General features: G+C 33.9%; 5 protein-coding genes across 6 annotated transcripts; 2 read left to right on the top strand and 3 right to left on the bottom strand.

Moving 5' to 3' along the window:
* Positions 1-22: 22 nt before the first annotated feature.
* LOC135797376 (oxysterol-binding protein-related protein 2-like) lies at positions 23-4959 on the bottom strand. The gene is given in 8 exon segments (XM_065309729.1): positions 23-1283; positions 1285-1334; positions 1390-1521; positions 1667-2084; positions 2706-2964; positions 3339-3556; positions 3743-3873; positions 4846-4959. Coding segments are annotated over 7 exon segments (1380 nt in total). The 5' UTR covers positions 3775-3873; positions 4846-4959; the 3' UTR covers positions 23-1012.
* A 970-nt stretch (positions 4960-5929) lies between these two features.
* LOC135797448 (uncharacterized) lies at positions 5930-9039 on the bottom strand. Its single transcript, XM_065309812.1, has 6 exons — positions 8629-9039; positions 7532-7830; positions 7252-7453; positions 6925-7150; positions 6426-6574; positions 5930-6366 (listed from the first exon to the last, which is right to left on the bottom strand). The coding sequence occupies exons 1-6, from the start codon at positions 8878-8880 to the stop codon at positions 6109-6111; spliced, it is 1386 nt and encodes a 461-aa protein (XP_065165884.1). The 5' UTR covers positions 8881-9039; the 3' UTR covers positions 5930-6108.
* Positions 9040-12039: 3000 nt separating this feature from the next.
* LOC135797478 (uncharacterized) lies at positions 12040-15104 on the top strand. The gene is given in 7 exon segments (XM_065309854.1): positions 12040-12289; positions 12542-12706; positions 12775-13975; positions 14023-14189; positions 14240-14349; positions 14441-14531; positions 14534-15104. Coding segments are annotated over 5 exon segments (1539 nt in total). The 5' UTR covers positions 12040-12289; positions 12542-12706; positions 12775-12905; the 3' UTR covers positions 14635-15104.
* Positions 15105-16234: 1130 nt separating this feature from the next.
* Positions 16235-18164, top strand: LOC135797486 (cytochrome P450 4C1-like). The gene is made up of 5 exons (XM_065309862.1): positions 16235-16464; positions 16545-16657; positions 16715-16988; positions 17049-17115; positions 17176-18164. Exons 1-5 carry the CDS (start codon positions 16293-16295, stop codon positions 18029-18031), a joined length of 1482 nt encoding a protein of 493 aa, XP_065165934.1. The 5' UTR covers positions 16235-16292; the 3' UTR covers positions 18032-18164.
* Positions 18165-18703: 539 nt separating this feature from the next.
* LOC135797280 (facilitated trehalose transporter Tret1-like) lies at positions 18704-21493 on the bottom strand. Of its 2 annotated transcripts, XM_065309546.1 has the most exons (6): positions 21335-21493; positions 21164-21267; positions 20895-21113; positions 19599-20130; positions 19000-19161; positions 18704-18890 (listed from the first exon to the last, which is right to left on the bottom strand). In XM_065309546.1, exons 1-6 carry the CDS (start codon positions 21357-21359, stop codon positions 18859-18861), a joined length of 1074 nt encoding a protein of 357 aa, XP_065165618.1. In that variant the 5' UTR covers positions 21360-21493; the 3' UTR covers positions 18704-18858. The 2 variants fall into 2 exon arrangements, with proteins under 2 accessions (XP_065165618.1, XP_065165617.1); XM_065309545.1 differs by having other exon boundaries at positions 18704-19161.
* Positions 21494-24654: the final 3161 nt, after the last annotated feature.

Here is a 24654-nt window from a genome sequence, read left to right as displayed (position 1 = left end):
GATGTCCCAAACAAACCCGTAGTTGTTTCTAATCAATTAATTATCTGTTTATTACACATAGAGCATCTGAAGCACAACGATTATGTACATATTCATACAATTTCAACTAAAACTAACTAAACGTGTAAGTTTTAATCATTTAGTGTACAATTTAAGTATTTAAGCTATCTGCAGCTAGGCAGCGCTAGTTTTTACATTGTTACATTGTTACTCTTGTTACTGATCCCCATCAATATTGACTGTTAATTATCATAAGCGGCATAAGCCTCAATATAGGTGTAAACGACTGAAAGATAAATTCATTGTCACAAGATTGCATTTCACGAATGCGTTACATTTTAAAAAATAGCGAATTACTTTCCACTAGTTACCTAACCTCATTTCATGGCCTAGTAGAGTGAGTTCTAGGTTAAATCAGACAGCTTTACGTAGGATTTATCAGTATAGTACATAGTTCTCGTTAAATTTCTTTGATTTTTACTTAGATTTACTTATAACATGCTTCTGCAATAGATTCAATAGATTAATCTGTGTCTAAATATCTAATAACTTATGTTAGATGATTTCTATGCTTTTTGTTGTACATTTCTTGTACTTGTACTTGTTATAATTCACAGCACAAAATTATACGAGCAAAGTTTAACTTTTTTAACTTTTCTGGTTGTAAAACAATGGAGGGAGGGAATGATATTCATCTTATAACCTCAAAATACTGCTTTTTCTAGTTTGTGTTGCATACATGTGCGTGTCTTGGCACACATTCATAGGTTATGTTTTTCCTAACCCCTAAAGGCCTACACACATATTCCTCACGCATTCTATGATTATTGCTCTAAGATTCGATTCAAGCTTATCAACTTATCATCTGCGTGTCGTGTCTTCTCAGTGGTGATTTGATTGATAAATAATTGTACAATATACTGTACAATATATTGTTGTAGTTATTTATTTGTATTGGGTGTGTGGTTGTGTGTATATTGACAAAAGTATGCGCGATAGTCGTGCGCCCGCGTTAGAAAATGTCCTCTTCGTCCTGATATTGCCTGTCCCAATAACCTCCGGTGTAGATCCAGTCGTCCTGCTTGGTTGCCGGATTGACAGCTTGTTGGAACCAACGCGATGCATAATCAGTGTTCTTCTTGCTCTTGCGGCATTTGCTAGCGTCGCGTTGTTTTTCTTCCAGGCGCGTTTTTTCAATCGCAGCGCCATCTATGTCGCCTTGTTCTAGTTTACGGATATCCGGTCGGAAGCGTGAGTCTGTCTTGCAGAGGTAATCAGTCATTACCTGGCTCCAGCTCGTTTAGAGACATTGCAAAGTCCGTGAATTGATAATACTATTGAAAGTTATATTAGGTTATGTTTTATGTGTTATATTAGTGTTTTACTTACATCAGCACTTTGTATTGGCCTTGGATTAACTCTCCAGATCTCAATTGAGTTGGGCACGTCAAAAGAATATGTTGAATTACTTTTGGGGATGTCTCCATCACCTATATCAGGTGGGTTTGCTTCGTCAATACTCTAAAACAGAAATTAACAGAAACAAAAAGTAAATTTGCGATTTACGCCCTCTGCCGTTCTACATTCATACTACATTCATGCTCAATTGGTTGCCTACAATACATCTCAAACCCTACAAATTTTAATACTAAATTTAATAATTTACCTCTTGTTGTACGGAGTTTGATTTAAACGGTCCTACTTTAAGACTGTTGAACCTCTGCATAACCCTGCGTGGTGCATGCGAGGGTGAATCATTAGGACTCTTGCTCCGTGCACCCTCACAACCCTTTCTATCTTTCGCGGTGTATTCTTCGTAGGAAGCGTAGTCGACGCATTTGATGAAATCCGTCCATTTGCCGTAGAGGAAGTGTAATTTGCGTTTGTTACGATCGCTGATAAAGCCTTCAACATGATGCAGGTCCTTGGAGTTGTTACCGGCCGGCTTGAAAGTGAGGTTAGCGCGATGTCCGGTAGAGTGATTTATGATCTCCATGTTGCCGTATTGTTCCATCCAGAGTTTACCGACGATGATGTTATGTACACAGCAGAGGACATTCGTCCACGTGTAAGATTCATTCAATCTGAAGCATTAATGTAAGTTATGTAGGTAATGTAGGTGCCTGTAATGGTTTTTATGGTTTTTATTTATTACTCCGAAACTAATGCAGTTGGAGTGGTGGTTCTTTCACTAATGTATTTATTATTAAATTCTGCACATAATTCAATCAAGAATTTATTAAATTTGTTGTTTAATAGCCGTTAATTGAATAATTAAAGTGGTTTAGGTCAAAATTAATTTTATTAACCTATTTTGCTCTATAACTACTAAATTATTAATGTTTTTATTACATTTAAAGTTTATTTAGTCGCAGAATTTAATAAACAATAGATTCCCGTTTGAATTTTCCTTCTATCTCATCAAATTTCCACGTAATTAATAAAAACTCGGAGATAATTTCCTTCACACATAATTCCAACCTTAATCTTGTATATACACTACCAACTAATCTAATATAGATGAAAGATGAGATGTGAAACATGAAGCTATTTCATGAGCACGTTGTCATGAATAATTCAAGCCGCGTTTCATCTCCGCATCTACCACAACATATATAGTTTAATAACTAAACGATGAAATATCGATTTTCAACGTGTACCGACATACAGATTCCTACATTCACATTAAACAGAGAAAAACTTACTTTGGAAATTCTACGGTGACAGTGCCCTTCGGAGAAATCTCCACACTCTTGCCCCAGAACTTCAGTTTGGGGTGGATTGATCCATGGAAGACCCAGTCGGCGCTCTCGGCGTGAAAGGCGGATACAGGAGGATGATGGCTGACCTGCTCACAGATGATCTTGAATTCTGGGCGTTCGAGTTCATAGGTTTCGCCTAAAAGTGGGTTGAACGGTTTGCCGAGGCGCTCCCAGTTAGCTGCGAGGGCACTGACAGCAAAACCTGAAAAGAATTGAATAATTGTTAGTATTTTTAACCAATTTCAACATAAATAGCTGTCAGATAACCTAATCTAATCTAGAAAGTAAATTTTTAACTTTCATGCATTATTTTACACCCTGTAGGTTATATTTTGAGATAAAAGTAGCCTAGGTGTTTCTCCCTATTCATAACTATCTCTATACCAAATTTTATCAAAATTCCTTGATTGGTTCTTCCGTAAAAGCGTTGAAAACTCAAATTTGCATTTCTAATATTAGTTAGAATACATATGAGTAGCAGCGCCATCTACGATAAAATTCTACAACTAAACTATACGTAACTATATACAACTAAAGGTAGACTACTTTATACCTATACACAAAATATGTCATTACCTGCAACATATTGCATGCGTGCAACTGGATCCTCCTGCTGTGCCGCCAATCTCAGCAAATACGCATACTCCATGTACTCAGCCATGCGTTGAAGGAAGCTCAAGGGTTCATTGAAAACAACTGGCATGGTGATCTTGCTCAACTCCTTGCCAATACAATTCTTCAAAACGGACCAGATGTTGAAGTCGCTGTGGTACATAGGTACGGGCAGAACTTGTCTACAACACCAAACATAACCTCAATTTTCCCCTTCTATCAACAATCTCCCCCATGTTAAAAAACAAAACCAATGATCATGACATGACGAATGTAATGTTGTTAATGATCCTCTATGATGAATTCCATCACACATCAACACAGGTCAAGAGTAAGCAGAGAGTGTGAACAGGGTGAAGATGGCCTACCTGTAGATGTGGTCCTTGTGTTCAGCGGCCATCGCGAGTCGGTTGCGTGCGCACCTTCAAATATCACACCTAATACACACATTCGTCCTTCCGGCGGCGCGGGAGTGGCGGCTTCACACACCGGACATCTTCTGGAATTTACACAAAGACACGACACGTCAACACAACCACCGTGGCGAAGACTCACAGCACAAGACAAGAAGAAAATGGCGTAGAAGCAAAAGATTACTCAAATATGACTACAATTTATTTTGAGGTTAGATATTTTGCTGAGTGGTGCAGTGCGAATGTGTGACAATCGAAATGGACGAGGTGCTGCGTGAAGTGAAGCGAAAAGTGAACAAACTGAACAAACGAACAACGTGTGCATGTGTCAGAATGTTTAGAGTGTTGTATATCATATTAGTTTACAGTTTACTGTAGTGATTAGTGTCAATTTACATGATTTCACTTTATAAACTATATTACAGATACCTACAACTGTAAATTTTGAGGTTAGGTTAGTGACATTAGTAATATAAGTTGTCTACAATCGATATCCAAGTAAACTGATAAATGAATCAAGTCTACGATGTGTAATCATGGAATATAAGTAAAAAGCAAGTCGTAAAACGGATTACCATCGATTTTACACCGCGTCGCGACGCCCCGAACCATTTTGTGGACTTATTGTGTCTGCGTAAATATTAACTAAATAAGCACGACAAGATGGCGTGTCAATATTTGATTTTCGGTTCATAGGCACACAACATGACATAAAACATGCACACCTAACCTTTAAATTTCATTCCTAACCTGATAATGTGTAAAAATGTCAAAATTAATCGATTTTTGACTTTGTTTGTTTTGTGTGTGGGTCTTTTTAGGGTGTGCAACACGTATTGAGTTTTGTTTCATATACAGTGTGTTTATATATTATATTTTACACCGGATGTTTTTTTCTTCTTGGTGTTTAATGGTGGTCACGTACGGATGTATTTCAATTGTAATTGAATGTTGTATTGTTTTGTTTTATTTTGTGGTTATGTGTTTTGATTTGTTTTGTGATTGTGTTTTGGGTGGTGCTAAAATAAGCTGAGAATTCATGCACGGCTTGCACATACCTTTTGTTTTCGATCGCGCGTACCGTGCGTCGATCGATCGGCAACCACCCTCTGGCACAGCTCCCGAACACCTACTGGCCGGTGCCTGCTACTGCCGCCAACGCCGCCCCCGATATGCATGTATTGCGACTGCGCACTGATGAAATCGCGTTCACCTACTCCCAGAGTGTTAGAGAGTCACAGTCAGCAGGCGAGTGAGTAGAAAGGGTAATATTACAATTATACAATGTGTCCAGAAATCATATTAATAATTTATAAAATATAAATATTTTTAATTAATTGTTTAATTTATTTAATTTGTGAATTGTTTAGGTGTTGTGTTTTTTTTCATTGGGTAACACCCTGTATATTTCTTAGTTTGTAGACCCGGACAGTAATTCGATTGTGAAGAAGGCGGGCTGCGCTCTGCTTATTAATTAATCTATTTACCAAGTGTAATTTATTGACGCGCTGTGTTGAGAACATTGTGAAAACACGTTGAATCGGGTTAAATACAAAGATTGGTTCATTTAACAAATTTTCTCTGTCATTTTGGAATTAAAAACATTTGTTTCGCATTTTTATTCAACTTAGCAAAAATGACGAAAAATATTTTCTTACCATTTTAAAATTTAATTATTTTATAAATTAAATTATATCCTCTTATAAATGTGTCTGTAATGTATAAAAAATGTTAATTTTTTTAACATGACAGGTTCGGGTCGCGCACTTAAGTGTTTCAAAAGAAGAGCTTTCATCAATACTGCTAGTATTGAAACGTATGCGTAGTATATAACATCGCGCGCGAGTGCCGTTGCCTGTGTTGAAGCTTTTTCCCCCACCACACTTTACGGGTAGTACGCAGCTATAAGAGGACAGCGCGAAACGCACGCTGGTCTGAGTCATGCATGAGTCGTTCAGCAAAACGGACGCTGCCTTTCACTTTTCACCCTACATGTGAACGGTATGGATATAGTCGCGCACTGTAAATCAGCGCGCCCTCTGGTGTCATATTACTTAAATAGCGTTGAATACTACACAAATGCAACTCTGTTAAACATTTGACAGTTACATATTTTTATTTTTACTTTTCACCCCAAAACTCTTTAATTTGTAAAATACTGTTACTGTTTATTATATATTACATACAAAACCACTCGTAATATTAATATTAACTCGATAAAAATAAATACAATGTAAACATTATACCATTAACTTAAATTGTTCTTTCTTTTCAGTTATTGTTTGTTTCCTTGTATCAAATTAGTACTTATCGTAGTCGCATTATTTAACACGCATATCCGACAGTTTCAAAACCCCAAAGAAACTCTTACCTTTCTCGAACAAAGACAATCGCTCATTGGATAAATCACGCACGTAGACTCTGTCGCCAGCAGCAAGCTTCTCCACACCGGCCGTGTAACACGTGTTGCTTTTACGCACGCGAGTGGTCGAATGCGTCATTGTTGTGCACTGGAGAATCATTTCTTGATTGCGATACACGTGGTAACCGTTCAAGTCATGATCATCCACATAAAATATCTAATTAATAACAAAATTGTTAATAATGGAAGAAGATTGTGAAATTAATTATTATTTACCTGTGAATAGACAAAATAAAGGCCGTCTTCGTTTATGGTGAGCACGCCATTTGTAAAATCGAAGACGCCATCTTGGTTTGTGTCTTTCATCCAATCGCTTGAGATCCAATCCACATAAGTTCTATCCAAATGCTTTAAATGACCATTACCTAAATGAATAAATAGATTTTGGTTTAATTAATATTAAAATATAATGTTTTTATTTGTATTTTAGTGAAATTAATTTTTTCTTGTGTTTTATGGACCTGTGATGATTTAAAGAAATGAAAAATGCTAACAATGCACCTTTGCGCCATCTAGGTTTGAATGATTTAACTATAACTATACTTTAAGCTCTATATAAACTTTGAGCCCTTATTTAACACCCTGTAAATTACAACGTTCAATTAAAACGTATTCTATGCCCTTCCCAATACTCTTGAAAATATGTCTACGAATTTTTATGAAGATCGTTTGAATAATTGCCCCGTGAAAGCGTAACAAACAAACAAATACTGACCGTGATAATTCTGATGCACACCCAAAGCATATTTGGATGTATCCCCGTGAAAATGCGCAGCTGGCATGTGACGTCGTGTAGGTCTCACTATTGTAGGCACTACAGGTGCTACATCTTCCTCAAAGCTCTCCACAACCCGTTGACGTTGTGTTGGTTGTACAGGCATGCGTCGTCGATAATTTCGTCCATTATTACTATAAGTATTCAATTCATCTGATTGTTGGCTCTATATAAACATAAAATCAAATTAAATATTAATTATAATAGAAATAAATTTAGTTATGTTAGGTTATGTGAGGTTATGTTAAGTTATGATTAAATTATAACCTGATAACTCCTTGTTTCCAATGATTTAACCTTCGGTCTTGCTTTTACTTGTTGTTCTTCAGTGACATCAGACACATCAGGCGTTACGATAACTCTAGATGATCTTGTTATGATAGGTTTTGAGGTTATGGACACTTGATTATTATCCAATTCTGCATACAGCTTCAATTCGGGTTTTTGATTTGTTGAAGGCCACGCAGGACTAAACAACACACAAATTTACAATTAATAAAATTAATACAACCTAAAATAAACAAAAATACAAATTAATATTATTTACTTATGATATCCAGCTTGTATAACAGGTACAGACGCCAGTGGAAGTGGCGCTGTAGTCGTGTGACTTCTCCGCGTTGTTTTAACACGCCTTTTACTGCCACTGTCATTAAGTTGCCTAGCGTCAGCATACGACTGTGTATAGATAGGAACGCCATCTGTAGTCTCCGCGATAATTTCACGCTTTTTACGCTCGGAATGTTTCGGCATCGGGTCCAAACCGGCATCATCGTAGGTATAATCATCCATAGACGGAAAATTATCCCAATCCCAATCGTCTACATATTCAGGTGTTTCAATATCCTTCAAAACAAAACAAAATAAAAATAAATAAAAATAATTTTAAGGTTATGTCATGATATCCCTACTAATATTATAAATGCAAAAGTCCTGATGTTTGTTACACTTTCTCGCAAAAACTACTTAACCGATCATTATGAAAATTTGTACACATATTCTTAGTGGTCCCCGAATGGTTATAGGCTACTTTTTATTTAATAAAAAAATTTTAAATAAAATAAAGAAATAGTTTAGCCAATAATACCTCTGCATCTGGCTATTTGACTACTTTAACGCCATCTAGCATTCCAGCAATGAAGCTCAAACCTAAGTACTATAGTACCATCACACTGTATTACCGACAGCTACGTCAACATCAAATCCAATTGACTACACTATGGAGACTGTACACTATACTTCCATAGACTATACTTTCAGCCATTTTAAACTTCCCGCCATTCTACTTCATTGTTACTTCTTCTGTGACTACGGAAGCAACTTCATTATTTTAGATATTCGCGAGCTAAAGCTAGTACCTAATAAAAACTTATTTCAAAACAATTTCATTACATTTAGATGAATAAATGAATATAACAAGTTAAATAATTGAATACAGGAAGAAAGTCTCGCCTCGCGTCTCGTTATCAATTATTATCAGTTGTCCGAGCGCACTTACACTCATAAAATGTTTTCAACAGTAGACCACATGAATATAATACATAATTCAATAGTCTAATCTCAATGCGGTCAACAAGACGACAAAGCATTCATTTGTTTTGATTACGCTCAATCTTACAGTCCAACACAACGTCATAGGCTTACCTCCGGGCAATTGTAATGGCGGACGGAACACATATGCCTCTGCCATCGCTCCAACTCACGCACGCGCACATGCGTCGCATTCAGATGCCAATGCAACACTTGCACCTGATAATAATTATACAAAAATCCTGCTGAACAGCACAACATCCAAAATAATAACGTGCCATTGATCACCAACTGGTAACTAAAATGGCGCTTGGTTTTCTCGGACAATTTCTTAGCGATTCCCAGTTCTAACTCTTGGTATTCCATTGTGTATGTGTTTCACTTGGTTTTATTTTGTAAACACTTTGTCACATGTTTTTCAGCACGAGGTTTGCGCACGACTGAAGCGACTTGAGATAATCCCTCGATATTTAACTCTGCGTGTGCTGCACATGCGTCGAGGCGTAGTGTAATCGCGACTGAAAACTTTCGTGCGCCGATGAATAATTTCCTCAACACTCTTTCTACAGGGTGTTCATAAAAAAATAACCATAAATTTAAAAAATTAAAAAATTCACCGGTAGATGTCGTTTTGATGTTTTTATTGCATTACAGAAAACTGTAATTTTATTTTTTATGTTTTTAAATTACAGAAAACTGTAATTTTTTAATTTTTTTTAATTTTTATGTTGACACTTTGTAGATAATAACTTTGTGAGTGTTATCTGCTTATCTATTAGTCCGACGACGTTGGTGCGACAATGAACGAGTTTATTTGCGGCGATTAGACGTCCGTTTTGGGCTTTATCACTCGCCACTAACAACACAACAAACAGATTATCTCAGCGAGCTGTGTTTGTTGCTCGTCGTTACAAATGTAATGCCATCGACGATTACGATATACATCTGCATTGAAGATCAAATATTGTTAACATAACCTATTCATAACCTAACCGGTTCAATTGGACTAATTCGTTAATAACTAGTCGGAAAGCAAGTAATTAATTCGAGGAAGTTGTGAATCATTAATTTAGGCGTAATTAGACGCATGCTGAAAGTTTCATGCAAGTTTAATTGGATTCAGTTGAATGTTTCAGCTTGGATTCATCTTTTAATATGATGAATTTGAATGTTTTAATGTTTGTGCACAGATGGCGCTGTTGGTGAAGTTTTGTGTGTCACGTGTGTTATGATTCATTTAAATGGTAAACGATGGCGTCATTTGCTTGATAGTTGGTAGTTTGACATTGGCCTTTTATACTAAAGCTAATGAATGTACTTTTAGTGTAATATAAATAGTTGAAATGCACATGTGTTTTTGTGATAACGCTTTGGGACGCAGTTTGTTCAAGGTCAAACAAGCACAACTATAACTTGATTTAACAGACAGTTATGTTATATTAATGTTATAATAATGTATTAATGTGTATCTATTGCAGAATTTCGGTTGCGCATTTTATTATTTTATTATTTTATTAATCATTGACATATTTATTGACCAGTGTGCAATGTGTTATTTTAATTTTCGTCTAGGAATTGATCTTGACATAGTAATATGAGTAGTAAAGTAAAAATAGATTAAATATGGTCAAGGGTATGATAGTGGTGTGTTATAGCTACACTAGATGGCGCAGGTGAATAAATAGGTTAGGTTTGGTTTATAAGTTAACTGTTATTGATTTAATTTATTTTGTTATTTGTAAAATGCATGATTTTTGCGTTTTTGTTAAAGTTTGATTAAATATTGTATTAGGTACATTCGAGCGTAATCCATTTTTCATATTATTATATAATTGAAAATCTTGTTATTCTGTTGACGTTGTGTTGTTTTGTAAGAAATAAGAAATTCAATTTCGTTTTTAATTTATTTCATGATTCAATAGTTATTCTGTACAAAATAAGCTTATCCACTCTTAAATAATAATCCTGACTTTTCTATAAAATATTTAATAATATATTAAATATCAAGTGACTATACGTGGACTTTACTCACGAGATTGATTAATTTATGCTTACGCTAACGTTTTTACTTTCATATTTTTGTTCCACGTTTGATTTTGTATTAAAACTCTTTATTTTAAATCATTAAAATATGCTCGCGCACTACTACAAAATGTAAGGTTATAAATACCATACTGCGCGCAGGGCTATGTGACGCATCGGGTCATATCGTGCCTTTCCGACACGAGCAGCACCATCGCCTGCTTTGACGTATTTGACTGACGTTGCATGACATTTCGAACGGTCTTGTACTGCTCCGTAGACAAATGCGCAGGCGCTAGCTCCGTCCCGTAAATAATACCCGTAGATAATGGATATTACTCTCGGCTTGGCCGTCCGTATATAAAGTACCACTTTGTGTGTCTAAAAACTGACGCTTTACAGGTGGAAATAAAAAACATTTAAAGTATTTAAACAAATATTAACAACATTTTTCCATTCATATTGACGCAAATACAAAAATTGATTACAAAATACCTCAAAACTAATAAAAATAAACCCACAATTAATGTTAACAAATAAAAACATTCAATAAAACAATTAATACTCCGCCATTCGTCTCTAACCTCACTTCTAGCAACTATCCAGAACTATTCTCAGCAGACAGTATGTTTCCTCTGCTCACGCATCAAAAACATGCTTTATTACTACTTATTTAACGCATAATGTAATTATTTGTTAATTTTACAACATAAAAACAAATATTACACTTGCTTTAAATATATTTCTACTTAATTTCACTACAAGGCTGCATTCCACGTCTGTTACTCATTCATATCACACTCTAAAACAATTTTTAAAACAAATAAACCGTCATCATCTCGATTATGAAAATTAATTAAATAATGATTATTCCAGAACAAATGTATTACAAACTAGCTTTAACCCGCGGCTTCGCTCTCGTTGAAACCATCAAATAAATATTAGAAATCATTATACATAGTTGAAACGGATTGTTATTTTTTTTTATTAAATAAAAAGTAGCCTATAACCATTCGGGGACCACTAAGAATATGTGTACAAATTTTCATGATGATCGGTTAAGTAGTTTTTGCGTCAAAGTGTAACAAACATCCGGACTTTCGCATTTATAATATTAGTAGGGATTACAAATATAGTAAACTTAATTAAACTTAATTTAACTTTATATTAATTAAAACTGCACTCAAAGTTTTCCTTTCCCTTAGAAACTCCTCAGAAATAAAAAAGAAAATTGTTAGGTAACCATGATTACAAAAAACTCAGCTTATCTATGGCTGCACTGCACATAGAAAACGAAAAAATAAAATAAAAACATGGCAGAAGTCTTTGAGTTACCAGCCTGCCTGCGGCTGGAAATTATTGGAGTGCGATTCTGATTGTGATTGTGATTGTGGCGGTGGCGAGCAACAAGCAACAGGATTTGCCCGCGCGGAGAAAATCGATTTCCACCGAGCGTCGCGGCGCCGGCGCCCACGACGCGCATATAAACCACCTCGGCGGATGAACCTATATCGACAGACAGTCAGTCCTCGCAATTCTTGTCCTGCGGGCTGAGCGTAGGCGTAATTCCTGCTGAAATTCAACACTGTATTTGTTTTGGCAGCAGTCGTAAACGTGATACTGTACATCAAGCCACAGGACGAGATTATCAAAGATTAGTAAGAGGTGAAGAGGTGAAGAAGTGCAGAGGTGAAGAGGGAAATTCAGGATCAAAGTATTATTATACTGAATTTATAGTTGAATGGATTAAAATGTAAGTAAATTCAATTTTTTACAAAAAAAATAAATCAAAAACTTTGCTAAAAACGCTTAAAATTAAAAAATAAGATAAAAATTTATTGGTAAAATACGTGGGGATCACTAATGAGAGTCCTGAAGGAATGTGGATGACATTCCATGACATTCTATGACATTCCATCGACGAGTAATGAAATTCCTTGGGGATTTCCATTGTCAATTGACGATTTGTGAAATAAAACTTTAAAAATCTTTTTTATTTTTGCAGTATATCATGTTGCAATATCAATTATTCACGTTGCTCTTGTTGCTCATCGCGTCAAACGCTGAGGATTCCCTCCAGGAGCCCTCAAAGCTGTCCATCGTCGACAACGCGACCTCTCCGGTTATTCCCGTTACGATAATTATGGAAATGATGACTTTTCTGATTTGGGTAAGTTATATTTACCAATATTTATCCTCCGACTATAGGCAACCCATTATACATATTAATACTCGTAGCTAAATATGAAAATCGTAAATCGGAGTTAGAGAAAGCTCTCTTTGAATATCTCGAAAACGCGCAGGATTACGATCCGGATGAATCACCACCCTCATCGTCCTTCCGTGAACGTGCTGAAAAATCTCACAATATGCGTACTATACAACATAACCCTCAACGTAACTATCGACGCGGTTCCAATGACGATGATTATATCGAATTCTTGAATGAAATGAAATATCCAAGTCAAGATAACCTTGAAGAGTTATACTCTGCGCCGTATAAACGTTATAATTATTACAACTACAACAGTTTGGGTTATAACGGTGTGGGCATGCGCAAACGGCGGCCATTTTCTCATGCATCGTATTATGAAGATGACATAACCCCGAATTATTCAGGTGGTGCTTACGGGATTTATAAATCCAGAGAACGTCGCGTGCCGTTTTATCCTGTCACGAAACGATTTCCTGTGTCAAAGCGGAGCATGAAAGAGGTTAAAGAGGTTAATCAACGAAAAGTAAAACGTACGGATCCACAAGTCGAAAAAGAATTATCACAACTCTTTGATAACACTAATAATAATAATGAAAAAGAAAATAAAGATAAAACACCAAAAAAAGTGAATATTACAACCAAGAAACCAACATTTGGTAAAGTAGTGACAACAGCGCCACCTACCAAACAAGAACATACAACTGTAGACACACAAGCACAAGAACAACCGCTGCAAATGAGTAAAAAATCTGTAAAGTGGTCGGATTACTTCGGCATTGATCGACGCAAGAAATCAAGCAATTTAGATAACGAATGGTTGATAAATCGTTATCACAAAGCCGTAGAACTATCAAAATCAAAGAAAAGCGAAGAATATCCATTGAAAAACTTTCATAAACATGAATATTCATCATCAACACAACCTACAAATTTAAACGCAAAATCAACTACAGGAATCTACAAAAATGATAAAAATAAAAACCTTGACAGTATGGAAGTACTCGATGAAAAACTCAAATCAATCGAGGAAAGTATCATAGATGATACATTGAAATACACAGGCGCGTCCGGAGCACAGGATGATATTGACGGTGAGGAAATGAAAGATGTTAAGGATAGTATTATAGCACGTTTGGCAACAGCGTACAATGTTGAAAAGATGAGGAAAGCTTTGAAGGAATATCGACAGTCGTTAGCACAACGTCATAGTGAACATGATGAAGAGTATCCTGATAATGAAGCAGAGGATTCCAACGAAGATGTTGATAAAGAAAAAAGAAGAGAGTTGCGGTTGCAAGGAAACAAGCTGTTGATGAAGAACATCATGCTGATAACGATGAAGATAACAATATAAAATGCACGGAAAGTGATGAAAATTGCGCTGAGCAAAATTATAAAGTACCAAAAGAATTTATGGAACAATCTACGTTTGAAAAAGGTTAGATTTGAGGTTAAGTTTATTTTAAGGTTAAATAATTTAATTTTCAGGTGGTTGTGAGCGTATTGAACGCGCATGTCGTGAAGTTTCGTTGATTCTCGGCCCGTATGGCACTATATTCGAGACAGCGTGTAATATGCATCAGATGTGTATGTTGTGTGTAAGTAACCATTTTGTTTTTCGATATTTCGGATGTTTTTGTGTGTATAATGTGTTTTATTGATTATATTGATTGTGGTTATTGTTTACAGAGTGATAACAGTTGGTTTTCGCCGACGCGTCAGTGTAATATTCTGTTTTTGTCCAAAGCGGATCAAATGTGCGATGGTGATGTGGGCTGTCAAAGGGGGCGCGCGAGTCGATCAAGTATCTACAGCATGTCGATCGTAACATGCGCGATGGTTTGAGTGTTGCCTGCAACTTGGAATGCCCCGACCGGCGATAAATCATAAGCTATAACATAATAATATTCATTCAAAATGACGCTATACACAGGAAAAACACTGAAAATGGATACAGAGTAACAAATATTGCAGTATTTATATATTAATTGATTTAAATTAATTTTATTTGGTTTAAAAATATTTTTGGATGTTTTTGAGGTTATGTTTGATTTTTGAGGTTATTTTGGGTTTAAATTATTTTTTGAAGTTTTTCTATGCTTGGAAACAACTATCGAGTATAACATTGATGTTGGCTGATGATAACACGATTAAATTTTAGATGTGTACTGATAACGAGCAAATTAAACACTGATAATACAAAAATATTAACTAAATATAACCGGTAAACACTTATTATCACTACAACTGCATCATATGAGTCTTGTCATAAAAACATAGCATACAACTATAAAAAAGACAAAATGAATAAATAAATATATTTATTGTTGTTATATGTGTATTAAACAAAGAAGATGAATCTTTAAATCTTTATGTAGCTGAGAATGAAGAGAAATACTTTTGGAATGTGTATTTATTGACTGGGCGGTATTTTGTTATGGTATATACTCGTGCATATTGACATAACCAAAAACATAACCTATTTTGTTTGCTTTTGCTGGAAATATTTACGGAAGTAATGACTGCTGACAATAAACAACGTGAAACAACACAAAAATACGAAAAATTCCTATGATGTTTTGATTTCATGATGATAAAGAAGATGATATGAGAAGTATGATGAATATGATGAATTTGATTGCTTTTATGATGTAAGATGTCAACATTAAGATTATAAAGCATGATAACAAAATAAATGTCATAAATTACTGTAATATTACTGATTCATGTAGTGAGAATAAAAAATATATTAAGTTATAAAGGAAAAAATCATTGAAATCCAATTTAATAACCGTTTTAATAAATAAACAAGATAATTATTTATAAATAGTGTTAAAATAATCATCAAGTACTAAAAAAAAGTTATAACATAACCTATAACGGGTATTTTTGACAAGTGTAACGTAAACTTATGGAGATGTGAGGTTATTATTATGTGTCGCGTTGAATGGCATTTCATATGGTCTTGTGCTGCATCGTAGACAAATACGCAGGCGCCAGCTCCACTCCGTGACTAAAGCCCGTGACTAAAGTAGTTTACTCACAACTTTGGCCGTTTGTGTTTAAAATTACTACTTTTTGTGTTTAAAAACAATGGAAAAAGTGGCGTTTTAATGATGGAAGTAGATAAATTAAATTAATTACAATATTAATTAAGAAAGATAAAGAATTGCTTTCTACAGGAAATACAAAAATAAAAATTATTACTCATAAATTACAAATACATTTACAACACAGCAACATAAAAAAACAAAAAATAAAATAAATCAATGACAATTGAACTTTCATTTAATAAATACTTGAAATAGAAAAGTATTATTATTATATTCTCACTTCTAATAAGTTTTAATAAGTAAACCACAGCTTATTACTTAAAAGTGATAACCTTGTCTGAATGTTATATCTGTGAGTGCAAAGTACTTACACCGATCACTACCCATGACATAAGTAGCCAATACATTCGTGATAACGCTTCAGTGCATTCAACCAACTAATACAATCATTAATAACTTCGAACAAAAACCCAAAAGAACCCAAAACCATGGGTTTTTCATTAATTTTCCTAATATGTCTACTTGTCGGCTTAATATTATTCTGCATCGGTGTTGAATTATACAACAAACTAAGTGAAACCGCCAGACTTATCAATTTAATCCCTGGACCTCCAACTGTTCCTATTTTGGGGAACGCTACTGATATTATTGACAATCCCAGTAAGTAATAACACATATAAAACATCATATATTAAAAATACGTGTTATTTGGGTTGCCTAACTTAAATTTATTTTTTTAGTTGGAATATTCGACAAATTACGCAAATGGTCCAAACAATATTATCCAGTATATAAACTATGGTCTTCCAACGCATTCTACGGCATTATGATATGTGCACCTGAAGATATGCAGGTATGCAACCCACAAAACACTCAAATAAACTAAAATAAATCAAATTAATATTTGTAGACGATATTATCCAACACAAAACACAATGAAAAAAGCCAAATTTATTGGTTATTCCACGACTGGTTAGGAGAAGGCTTACTAACAAGTAACTTCGACAAATGGCAACACCGCAGAAAAATCATAACCCCAACATTTCACTTCAACATCCTCAAGCGTTACATCAGCGTTTTCAATAAACACTCAAAAGGATTCGTTGAAGACATCAAAAGTGATTCAAACAAAGAAATAGATATACTACCACATATACATAAATCATCTTTACATACAATTGCAGGTTAGATTACAAAATATTAAAATTTTAAGGTTAAATTTCACATTAAATGATTTTAAATAGAAGCCGCTATGGGTACATCATTAGAAGACGCAGCATCAGAGAAAAAATACCGTAACGCCATCCACAGGTAAACAACATAACCTAAAAACACATAATTTTACTAATTTAATCATTATTTTGAGGTTAGAATGGGTGAAATCACTGTTTATCGCCTCCTACGTCCATGGTTCTACTTTTATATTGTAAGTTTATTCACTCATCACTTCTACGAAGAACGATTCCTCCTCCGTTACCTAAAAAACTTCACGAAGAAAGTAATCGATGAACGTGAGAAAACCTTCAAAGATTCCGACATTACCGACGCACAGCAAGACGCTGGTAGCGACACAGATGCCTACGGCACAAAAAAGAAACGCCTTGCAATGTTAGATCTTCTCTTATCAGCGAAAAACAAAGGCGAAATCACTTACGATGGAATTCGTGAAGAAGTAGATACTTTCATGTTTGAAGGTCACGATACAATCTCAATGGCTTTACAATTCATGCTTCTATTACTTGCTAATCACCCAAAAGAACAACAAAAACTTTATGAGGAAGTCTCCGCCATTTTGGATGACAATAGAGATCCAACTTATGAAGACCTACATCAGATGAGTTACATGGAGTTGGTTATAAAGGAGTCTTTGAGGTTATATCCAAGTGTTCCTTTGATTTCGAGGTTAAACGGTGAGGAATTCACAGCGTCTTCTGGGCATAGGATACCGGTGGGTAGTGTGTTGATTATGAACATTTATGATACGCATAGATTGGAACATATTTATCCTGAGCCGGATAAGTTTATTCCTGAGAGGTTTACTGTGGAGAATTCAAAAGATAGGCATCCGTATGCATATCTGCCGTTTAGTGCCGGGTCGAGGAATTGTATTGGGCAGAAGTACGCCATGTTGAATATGAAGTGTAAGTTGGCGGCTATTGTGAAGAGTTTTGTTTTGTTGCCGGTGGATACGCCGGAGAGTATCACGTTATGGCGGATATTATTTTAAGGACTAAGGAGGGATTAAGATTAAGGTTAAGGCAAGAAAGTAGGTTAGGTGTTATTTTTTAGTATTTAAGAGTTAAGTATTGTTTATATTTGAATTGGTGATTTAGGAAGTTAAATAAATAATTGTTTGTTGATATTGTTTGGATTTGTGGAGGTGGAATGTTGGATTGTGTTGTAAAAGTGTTAAAATGCAAAAAATGTTTGTTTTTATTTAAAATTTGCGTGACGTCAATGTTGAGTCCTCACAGATGGTTAACCTTGAGTGGGGAAATGACGTCATTGTTGAGTTGTGCTTTGTGATTGGTTTTCTTTATATTTTGACGTTTTTCTTTAATTTTTGATTTTTTTTATTAAAAAATTATTAATTTCTTTATTTTTCATCAAATAAATAAATAATTTTTGCTATTTTCAGATAAATTCATCATTTTTCTTATCTAAATTATTTTAATCATAAATTTTTGATTGTTTAATAGTTATTTAGCCATTTTAGCAAAATCAAATCAATTAAACAAAGATTTTTGAAATTTCACGTTTTTCTTCATTAAAAACACAAATTTATAATAAATTTTAATTTTTAATTAAAACATAACCTAATTCTACTATCTACTACTTAATTTCGAGGTTAATTCAATACAAGTTTCTTTTATTATCTTAATCATAACCTAACCCTAACTATTTATATACTTTCCTTTCAATTTCCTGATAAGTCTTATTCTTAGTCTCAATCAAAAAGAAATACGTCATTAAAATAGTTGCAAACGTAAACCCTGAATAAATCCAAAAGCATGTATACGTCCCCATGTTTCTCTTATAGGTTCAAAAGTTTTGTCACTCCGAAAACAGCCAGTGCACCTGCTGAACTAAACATAGTGGTTGCAACGTTCTTCATTTTATCATTAAAGAACTCGCCGAGTAAAATGTACGGCACTGATGAGTGTACTGCATGACTTATTAAAAATATTACTAGACCTGTTGTAGGCAACCATGATATCGCAGACACATCTTGTTTAAGGTAATCTTCTAAATAGAAGTAAACGCCCTCAGCGATGAGTGGAATTAGGCAACCGGTGCAGCCTATGTATAGAATTACTTTACGTCCGAGGCGATCAACTAAAAAGGCTGAGAGAATAGCTGAAAGCATGGAAATAAATTAAATGAAAGAGAAATTAGATTAAAGTGAGGTTATGTTTATGAATTAATAGATTTTGGTCTGTAGAAGAAGTAGAAATTGATTTTAATTTAAAAAACTGTGTAATTAATTTGTCTGTTGTTATTTGAAGCTAATAAATGTTAAATTAAATAGGAAATAGTAAAATGATAATAATGCACTTCAGAGCCACCTCATTGTGTATTATATAAGTATGAAAATGATTGGTATCCGATTTGATTCGATTTTTCTTAATTTTTTAATTTCCGAACAAAACATTGAAATTTTGAAATAAAAATATCCTATGTCCTTTATAATGTCCTTGACAATATATATACAAAATTTCATGATGATCGGATGAGTAGTTTTCACGTAAAAGCGAAACAAACAAACAAAAACACAAAAATAACTAATAAATTACCTGCTGGTATTTGTATGAGCCCAAAAACAATACTTGACACCTCCGGACTAATGTCACTCTCACTACTAGCAATAATCTCTTGTTGATAAGAATTAATTGCATTGAATCCTCCGAAGTATTCGAAAGTCACAAGTGTGATCACAATCGCCATTGATTTAACATATTTCCAATTGGAGAATACTTCTTTTACTCCAAGTGGACGTTCCGCTGTGTGTACAAATGCGACAATAGTTTTAACCCTTTCGTCTATTTCGATATCATCTTTTGATCCTGATAGCATGATAACAGCTTCACGTGCTTCATCTAAGCGTTGTTTCTTTACTAAAGAGTAGGGAGATTCTGGGATGAAGAAAAGCAGGCAGAATAAGGTGAATGGGACGATTGCGCAGACAATTGCTAGTACTGTGTAGGAGACAAAAGGGCCTACAGCAAGGACTATGATGGATCCGGATAGTTTCATTACTCCGTAGGATGTGCCAAGGCGGCCACGGATGTCTGGATCAGCTATTTCTGATGAGTACATTGCTGCAGTCTAAAAATTTAAATATTTCAAAAATTGATATTAATAGTTATTAAAAGAGGTTATGTTGAGTTATGTTACAGGAAACTGTAAATTTATTAGATATACTTCTTTGTTTTGACGTGATAACGTCTTTAAAATCGTTTTAGTCGGGTGACATGTTCAGAAACTTGTCACGAGGCCTCTCGAGGTCGATCGCTATAACGAGAGAGAGACGGACCGATCTCCCGTCTCATCTCGAGCGCTGCCAGTCATTCCGTGAAACTTGTGACGCGGAATCCACACGAGCGGAGGCAGGCATAGCGTTCGAGTGAGTGGACCGATCTTCCGTCTCTCTCACTCTAGCGGCATACAAACGAATGGAGATTTTCTCGTGCGGTTAAGTTTTCGTTGAATGTTTAACAGTAAAACAAAATGTGAAGTGCAAGTGAAGTGTTACAACAATTGCAACAAACAAAACTTATATCACCAATAAGACGTTATCACGTTATCACGTCAACATCTCGATCGTAAACCTACTTTACAAACAACCATTTTTTTATTGGTACTGTATCAGTGGTTATTTTCAGTTCATTTTACTAAATTATTTAAATTTGACTTTTTTGTTTCCTAACCTTTTTAAGATATGCAACTTGTTAAACACTACTGATTTTTCATTTTTAGTGTGACAGTTTCCGTTTTATCGCAAATTCTGTACGTAAACTAGGCAACTGGTTATGGATTACCCAATGTCCTCTTTATTTTTATGATTATGACGTTATGTTATGTATACTTACAATTATAGTTGTTCCCAGTAATAATCCAGCTAATATTCGTGCTGCGTAGATATACGCAACGTGATTGGCGAATATAATAATAAACCAAGGTAGAAAAAGTGTAACAGAAGCGGCGTGTAGCACTTGTTTTCGACAGAATCGTGCAGTAGTCAGATGAAAAGTAAACGCAGCTGGGAAACCAGATAATAAAATAATAGAAACAATCCAAGATGAATCTTCCTACAAAAAGTGTTTTATTTTTTAATTTTGTGTTTTTATTAATAACTTACGCTTGAAATTGGTTCACCAAGTGGAGAGTTATCTCCCTTTAGTATTGATATTGTAGGTGACGGCCATGTTAGATACATTTGTGTTGTAGTAACCCCTAAAGAAGCTAAAAGTAATTGTTTATCATTTAAAATGAAAAATAAATAAAATTTTATTATTATTAATATAATTACCAATTAAAACTGACACATATTGCATCCCCTGGTGCCTCGAAACAAGTTTGACAATAAATGTGACACCATTTTGTTTTTGATTCTGTTTCTATGCCTGTCTTACTTATAGTAAGTGAATTTCTTACTGCTTAAATAATAGGGTGATGAATTGCTGAGATGTGTTTTGTTTGGAATGTAATAATTAGCTTCTTAAATTATCTAATATATACTTATCTGTCATATAAATCTAATTCTACCATTATCACATAATGCGTGATGCATAAATGAGATGACAGTTAATGATACGTTGTTATCTTAATCTAAACTTAGCTTATACAGTGATTTACATTAAGATCAGGTTGAGATTATGTTTTCTTTTTGTTATTACACGTGCGTGTTTCACTAGTCTCGTCGATTACACACGTGTTATTCATGTGCAATGTCATTATATTTGATTATAGTTGATCAGAACTAGTTTATAACATTTTTAAATTGTGATAAATTTGAAGTGATTGTATTTTTAGAGGAAGTCTATGTTTATTTTTATATTTTTGAAGATAATTCCACTTATGTATGGAATTTTATCTGTAATAATCTAAGTTATTTTTACTTTAATTTGTTATGGAGATACAAAGTGCTGCATTAATATGATTATCTAAGTAAGAATATTGCTGCGTTCATGTCAAGAGAGTTTCATTAGACTCAAGCCCCGTACGTCACATCTTAATTGTGCAAAACAAATCGTTAAAATGATAAAATTAGGAGTAAAAGTTGATATGAAAGTTCAATCATAGTTATTGTTAGATAATTCATTCCGAGATGGCGCTCTGATGCGCATCTGACCGTAATCTAATCTTAAAATTATTTCAATGATAACAAAACCCTGAAAACACAAACTAATGTTTGTTATTGTTTTGCCACGCGCACTTTTGTGATTAATAATATTATTGAATGTTATATTTCTTGGTATTCACAAAATTAGCTGAAAACAACAATGTTAGCACCTTTTATTATCTAAATATTGGACTATATCCAAACTAAATCTAAATTCTCAGAAATGTTGAGGTTGAGGTTATGTTATGCCAGTTTATGACGTGCTATGGCAAAACATCAAGTTTATTTTCAGTTTTCCTCAAATACTAGACAACTTTACAGCATTTTCAGGTATTTATAAACAAATTTATCACTATTACACTTGCCAAAAACTCTTCCTCTTTTCAAATACCTACGATATATAATACAACACAAAAAAGTGAAAACTATCATTGTTTTGGCAAACATCACAATTCAATGACGTATTTTACATGTCATACCCTCCTGTAAATTACAATAATAATATGACAAATATAACAAACAGATATTTAAATGTATTGAAAGTAATCACGATGCGAGAATATTTTATTTGCTTCATCAGTCATAACAAAAAACGCAAACAAGCCAAAAGCAGACGTATTTCGTTGAACTTTTGAACTAATCAGCGAATCAATTAGTGCGCGATGTGAGCATTGAGTTACATCCTGTTTTAGTCGGTTTTCTTATCATCATGTGCATATATACGATACACAAAATGTCAATGAGGCAATTTTTCCATAATATTTTCGCTATCACTCAAATTATTCACACATCACATAAAAACGAGGTCAACAATATTCCATCTCCTCTGAAATTACTAATTACGAGTATATTATCATCATGCAGATGCTTGGAAATGTAATATAATATCATGTGCAGTTATGAAATTATGTATTTAAAAAGCATATAAGAATGGTATGTATATATGACGCAGGACGGTAATCTCTAAATGTTAACAGCCAAACCAATCGTCAATCGCGAATTCGATGTGTGGTCGAGAGAACTCACACGATTCTGGTTTGATTGTTTTGTTTTAATTAAGTTGAATTTCATGTTGAATTCGAATGGCAAGTGTTCGTCTTGTGATCAATCAGCTTATGACGCATTATTATGATACATACAAGCACGAGTAAGTGTGGTAGTTGTGTGACTTGTGACTTGTGACACATGGAAAGCAAACAATATTTAATCGCAGACGCATTGCAGTGTAATATACATTGTCAAAATAATGAAAATAAAAGAATAATTCTGATCATGTTTGATTGTTGATGAGTTTATTTTTTATTGAGTGCATCAAGTTCAATACGTCATGTATTAATAGTTATTGTTATTAATTCTAAGAATACAATGTTTTCAATTTATTTTTATTCCCGTATGTGTGAATTACTGTTTGTTTGTTTGTTACTTTTTAACTTTTAAACTACTGGAAGGATTTTGATGAAATTTTCAGGATATCTTTAGATTAGTATAATGAGTGATATAGAAAAGTGTAGTAAAAGGAATATTATTTAAAGGGTGAGAAATAAAGGATGAAAGTTGATTTTATGTATTAGTATAAGCTGAGTGATACTAGTTAACCGGGCAAAGTTTTGCCATATAAATTATTTCAAGTTTCTAGATAAATTTTAGTGTAGACAATCCAGAAGTAACTTACTTATTATAAAAATAGGGGTTGGTGATAAGACACCTTATTATAAAAAAAATTTAGGGTTGTATGTATATTTTAATGCCACATTAAAAAAATAAAAACAAAAAATTTCGACCAAAATTTAAAAAAAATTAAGGGTGAACAACCCTTATCACTTAGAGATATGAAGTTACCGATTCTCAGACCTACTGAATACGCATATAAAAATTTTCTTTGAGCGGGATGAAAAATGATTAAATTACGAAAATGGCTATAAAGAAATAGGGGTTGGTGATAAGAAGCTAAAAATTTAGGGTTGTATGTATTTTTTAATTCCACATTATAAAAAAAATAAAAACAACTTAGGGGTATGAAAAATAGATGTTAGCCGATTCTCAGACCTACTGAATACGCATATAAAATTTGGTAAAAATCGGTAAAGCCGTTTCGGAGGAGTATGGAAACAAACACTGTGACACGCAAATTTTATATATATAGATATTAATCAAATATAGATTAAATTTGAGATTATTTTAACTGGAAACTGAAAGTAAAAGTTTGTTATTTCCTAAATACATAGTACATTCTGATAAGAATATCAAAAACCTATAAACACTCAATTTTCAGACACAAAAATACTTAAAATCAAAATGTAACACTTAATCCACACTAAATTACTGAATTACAACTTCCTTTACTCTTATCATCATATATTCTGATATTAAATGTGTTTTTAAACCTTAAAACGTGAAAATTTATCACTTTCTATTTAATTTTTAGGTTATTAATTCATATTAACATCAAATAACCTAAAAATTATATAATAACACAATATATTATAATCCACACATCAAAAATTAAC

The sequence above is a fragment of the Atheta coriaria genome, unplaced genomic scaffold, assembly GCF_025399875.1.
Source record: "Atheta coriaria isolate IRGN ID8LTWV9N9 unplaced genomic scaffold, Caltech_Dcor_3.1 hic_scaffold_8_pilon, whole genome shotgun sequence".
Classification (NCBI taxonomy): domain Eukaryota; kingdom Metazoa; phylum Arthropoda; class Insecta; order Coleoptera; family Staphylinidae; genus Dalotia; species Dalotia coriaria.
Note: the sequence above shows the minus strand (reverse complement) of the source record. Positions and strands in the feature narration are given on the sequence as shown.